The sequence below is a fragment of the Eimeria maxima genome, genomic scaffold (genome assembly GCF_000499605.1).
Source record: "Eimeria maxima Weybridge genomic scaffold, Emw_scaff505, whole genome shotgun sequence".
Taxonomy (NCBI): Eukaryota; Apicomplexa; class Conoidasida; order Eucoccidiorida; family Eimeriidae; genus Eimeria; species Eimeria maxima.
Window position 1 is genome coordinate 6,842 of NW_013566080.1, and position 5,131 is coordinate 11,972.

Genomic DNA, 5,131 nt, shown 5'->3' on the forward strand with positions numbered 1-5,131 from the left:
AGGAGACAGTTAATAAAAAAAGGAGACAGTTAATAAAAAAAGGAGACAGTTAATAAAAAAGGAGACAGGTAATAAAAAAGGAGACAGTTAATAAAAAAGGAGACAAAAAGGAGACACTAAGAAAAAAAGGAGACAAAAAAAAAAGGACGCAACAAGGAGACACATAGAAAGGAGACAGATAGAGAGAGACAGATGTGTCTCTTTTTCCCTTCCCCTTCTGCCCCGTTATAAACCTATATCCTTCCCCCCCTTATTAATACCTTAATAGAAGTGTCTCCTTCCCCCCTATTCCCCCTCTCCCCCTAATATAAATTAAATAATAAGTGTCTCCTTTTTTTTTCCTTTTTTTTTTTCCTTACATATTCATTTAATTTATCTGGTTCGTGTATAGCCTTAAGACAAAGGAGACGAATTTTTTTTAGTTGTGTTTCTCCGTTTGCATGCATAATAGCAGATAAATCCTCATAAAGGGAAAGGACAAATCTATTTATATATAATAAACGCTCCCTCTCCTCTATTGCCCAGGTAGTAGTACTGTTCCTGCTGCTGCTGCTGCTGCTGCTGCTGCTGGGGGTGGTGCTGCTGCTGCTGGGGGTGGTGCTGCTGGGGGTGGTGCTGCTGGGGGTGCTGCTGCTGCTGCTGCTGCTGCTGCTGCTGCTGCTGGGGGTGGTGGCGATAGGAGGGACACGAAGGAGACGGATTGTTAAGAGTAAGAAATACCACTCACTTAGCAGCAAGTCCCTGCAGCAACAGCAACAGCAGCAGCAGCAACAGCAGCAGCAACAGCAGCAACAGTAGCAGAAGACACGAATATATGATAACAGAGGAAGGGGACAGGAGAAAGGAGACAGTAAATAAAAAAGGAGACAGTAAATAAAAAAGGAGACAGTTAATAAAAAAGGAGACAGTTAATAAAAAAGGAGACAGATAATAAAAAGGGAGACAGTAAATAAAAAAGGAGACAGTAAATAAAAAAGGAGACAGTTAATAAAAAACAAAAAAAAGAAGGAGACAGTATATATAAAAAAAGGAGACACTTACTTATATTGTTCGCAGATAAGTAGCCATTCATTGCGATCTTTTTGTGCCTCTAATTCAGATATTAATAAATCAAATCGAGCTATCTGGACATAAACCCTAAACCCTAAACCCTAAACCCTAAACCCTAAACCCTAAACCCTAAACCCTAAAATCTTAATATATGGATTTTTCTTTGTTTCTCTCTATAGAGGAGGCCCTACTAAACTCTGTGTTGCTTCTGCTGCTCTTACTTGGTGTGTATAAACAGCTACATCCATAGCAATAAGGGTTTAGGGTTTAGGGTTTAGGGTTTAGGGTTTCTTACTTCTTGCTGTCTCTCTTTGCATATTTTTTCTTTTTCTTCGTCACTCATTGTTAAATAACGACGATGAAGGGGAACCTCTAAAGAAAAAGGAGACACAAAAAGGAGACAGAAAAAGGAGACAGACAAAGGAGACAGTTAGATAAGAGGAGACACTTAGCTAAAAGGAGACCTCTAAAGAAAAAGGAGACACAAAAAGGAGACAGACAAAGGAGACAGTTAGATAAGAGGAGACACTTAGCTAAAAGGAGACACTTAGATAATAAAAGGAGACAGCTAGAAAGAAGGAGACACATAAGGCGGGGGGAGAGGGGGGACAGAGAAAGGAGGGAGTAATAGGAGACAGTTAGATAAAAGGAAACAGGAATACAAGGAGGCAGTAGAAGGAGCCACTCATCTTCCCCACAACTGTAGGGTTTAGGGTTTAGGGTTTAGGGTTTAGGGTTTACCTTCTAGGTTGGGTACATTATAGATCTCATTAGGAGGAGACACATCATCATTAGGTAGAGCAAAAGGATCAACAATAAATTGTCTCCTTTTTATTCCTTCTTCTCTTGTATCGTCTCCTTCTGCTGCTTGTAGTTCTGCTACTTCATCACTACCTGCTGCTGCTGCTGCTGCTGCTGCTGCTGCTGTTGCTGCTGCTTCGTGTGTTGTTGCTGCTCCTGCTGCTTCCTTTATCTTCTCCTCTAATTGCTGTACATATAAGACAGCAACTTGCTGCTGTCTTTGTCCTACTGCTGCTGCGCTCGCCCCATCTCCTTGCTGCAGTTGCTGCTGTTGCTGCAGTTGCTGCTGCAGTTGATGGTGTTGATGGTGGGGTTGCTTAAGCTGCTGCTGCAGCAGCTGCTGCTGCTGCTCGCACTTCTCGTACCCTCCTTGCCATACTTCCTTGAACTCTGCTGCTGTACAGTTGAGCTGCTGCTGCAGCAGCAGCTCAACATCAGCAAATGTTAGCTGAGGCGGAGGAGACAGGGCTGCATGCAGCCGTTTTGCTACGCTGTCTGCTGTATCTTCTTGGAAGGCACGACGACGCTGCAGCAGCAGCAGCAGCAGCAGCAGCAACAGCAGCAACCGCAGCAACAGTAATGACACTTGTAAGGAAAGCAACAACAGAAGCATCAACAGCACCAGGAAGAGCAGCAGCAGCAGCAACACCAACACAAGCACCAGCCATACCACCACCACCACCAGCAGCAACAGCAACAGCAACAGCAACAGCAGCAGCAACAGCAGCAGCAACAGCAGCAGCAGCAGCAGCAGCAAACCTCTGGTGTCCAATTATTCATGAATGAAGGTATTGGTGCTGTCTTAGAGCTAAGATCTAATAACTCAATACCTAACTTCTCCCTTAGTGCTGCTCTCTCGTCTTTCGTGCTGCTGCTGCTGCTGCTGCTGCTGCTGTTGCTGCTGCTGCTGTCTTCGTTGTTGTTGGTGCTGCTGCTGCTTTGATCTCCGTGGTGATGGTTATGCGGTCCATTCCCGCAGCAATGAGAACCCCCGTGCTGCTGCTGCTGTTGTTGCTGCTGCTGCTGCTGTTGCTGCTGCTGCTGCTGCAGTTGTATGTCTTCTTCTTCCCCTTCTTCTTCCTCTGGCTCAATGGGAGGATAAGACCCAACAACCTTTACTTTATCCTTGGGGGGCCCCCGTACCCCCCCTTGGGGGCCCCCCACAGGTTGGGGGGGACCCGGAAGGGGAGCATTCATTTGCTGCTGCTCTCTTTGTTTAAGGTGCTCGTAGGCAGCCCTTTCTTGCTGCTGCGGTTGCTGCTGTTGCTGCAGTTGCTGCAGTTGTTTATTACCATGTCCTGGTAATGTACCTCTATCAACAGCAGCAGCAGCAGCAGCACCAGCAGCAGCAAGATCTTGCTCTAATTTCCTTATTATTCTTTCCTCTGTGTCTTGGAGGTGCCTATACACCTCAACACCATACTTATGTAATTCTGCTGCACCTACAGATCGGCGTATAGCTACTATATTCAGCTGCTGCTGCTGCTGCTGCTGCTGCTGCCCTTGCTGCTGCTGCTGCTGCTGCTGCTGGGTGTGGTGGCGGGCATCGCTAAATGCTAGACGCAACTCTACGCCCTCATTCTGTGGCCATGGCTGCTCCTGCTGCGGCTCCCACCTGCTGCTGCTGCTGCTGCTGTTGCTGCTGCTGCTGCGGTCAGCAGGACTCATAAAGAGCAGCAGCACACCATCAGGTAATGGCTCTGAGTGCAGCAGCAAAACTGTCTCCGGTACACCAAAGTTAGGGGACAGTTGCTGCTGCTGCTGCTGCTGCTGCTCCGGCAGCAGACGTGCATGCGCCCATGCATCTAATAGTCCTAAACCCTTACGCATTAAGTCCCTCTCCTTCTCCTGCTGCTCCTCCCGCTGTTGCTGCTCCTGCTGCTGGTCCTGCTGCTGCTGCTGCTGCTGAGGAGGAGGAGAAGAAGGATGACACCCTAATAACACGGGAGGAATCGCCAACTCCGCTAAGATCGATCCAGGGTTTCTGCACATACACCAGAAAACCCTAAACCCTAAACCCTAAAAAACTCCAGACCCTAAACCCTAAACCCTAAATTCCAGACCCTAAACCCTAAACCCTAAACCCTGACCTTGCATGGGATGAGGGTTTGTATTTTTTCTCTCCTCCTGTAGTAAGAGGTTTATAAGCAGCAGCAGCAGCAGCAGCAGCAGATTGTGCTGCTTCTGTCTCCTTGAATACAGCACCCCAATGAGCACCGCTGCCCTCAGCAAAAGAAAGTTCTCCTGTCCCCTTATGTTTCTTGAGTATTATTGTTAATTGTTTTGCTGCTGCCTCCCCCTGCTGCTGCTGCTGCTGCTGCTGCTGCTGCAGAGGATGATGATGCTGATTAGGAGGATTGTATGGCTCTATATACCATAAACACTCCGATTCATCCACACGACCCTATAGGAGACACCAGCAGCAGCAGCAGCAGCAGCAGCAGCAGCAGCAGCAGCAGCAGCAGTATTAGTAATAGTAGTGGTGTTACTAGTTGTAGCAATGCAGCAGCAGCAGCAGCAGCAGCAGCAGCAGCACTAGCAGCACGAGGCCAAGCATCCATAGCCCAAGTTACAGCAGCAGCACCAGTCAAAGCAGCAGCACCACCGCCAGCAGCAGCACCAGCAGCAGCAGCAGCAGCAGCAACAACAGCAGCAGCAGCAGCAGCAGGAATACCTTAAGAGTTCCTTCAACTAATGGTTTATGTCCCTTAACAGCAACACGAAGATATTGTCCCTTAAGGAAAAAGGAGACACTTGCTGCAGCAACAGCAGCATCCAGCAGCAAATGCATGCGCACCTCATGGGGTGTCTCCTCCCATAGCAGACCCTCACCTAGGCTACCTCCTCCTATACTATAACTATATAATCTGCTGCTGCTCCTGCTGCTCCTCCTGCTCCTGCTGCTGTTGCTGCTGCTGGTTGTGGTGTTGCTGCTGTGGAGGAGGTAGGGACTTGGGGTGCTGCTGCTGCTGCTGCTGCAGCTGCTGCTGCTGCGAAGAAGAAGAGGGACAGCAGATAACTTAGAGGTAAAGAGACGATTGTATCTATGGGCACTGCATGCAGACCCAATGGAACCTGCTGCTGCTGCTGCTGCTGTTGTTGCTGCTGCTGCTCCTGGAGCAGCAGCAGCAGCAGCAGCAGATGGCGGACGACATCCCACAGATGGTCTTGAACAGACTCGTTGCAGCAGAAAGCCAGCGGGTGCTCTCTTTACTCTGCTGCTGCTGCTGCTGCTGCTGCTGCTGCAGCTCGATCTGCTGCTGCAGCTGTTGCTGCTCCT

The 5,131-nt window shown here is 48.5% G+C and overlaps 1 protein-coding gene across 1 annotated transcript in view; it reads right to left on the minus strand.

Moving 5' to 3' along the window:
* The window catches only part of EMWEY_00035690 (hypothetical protein, conserved), a gene marked incomplete at both ends in the record, with an annotated part of 7,075 nt that extends 2,433 nt beyond the window's left edge, over positions 1 to 4,642 (minus strand). Inside the window, 7 exons of the mRNA XM_013481375.1 lie at positions 360 to 741; positions 1,042 to 1,124; positions 1,346 to 1,422; positions 1,792 to 2,377; positions 2,611 to 3,835; positions 3,942 to 4,255; positions 4,526 to 4,642. Of these exons, the coding sequence (XP_013336829.1) occupies positions 360 to 741; positions 1,042 to 1,124; positions 1,346 to 1,422; positions 1,792 to 2,377; positions 2,611 to 3,835; positions 3,942 to 4,255; positions 4,526 to 4,642 (2,784 nt within the window). The remainder of the gene's footprint in view (positions 1 to 359; positions 742 to 1,041; positions 1,125 to 1,345; positions 1,423 to 1,791; positions 2,378 to 2,610; positions 3,836 to 3,941; positions 4,256 to 4,525) is intronic.
* Between the last annotated feature and the right edge of the window lie 489 nt (positions 4,643 to 5,131).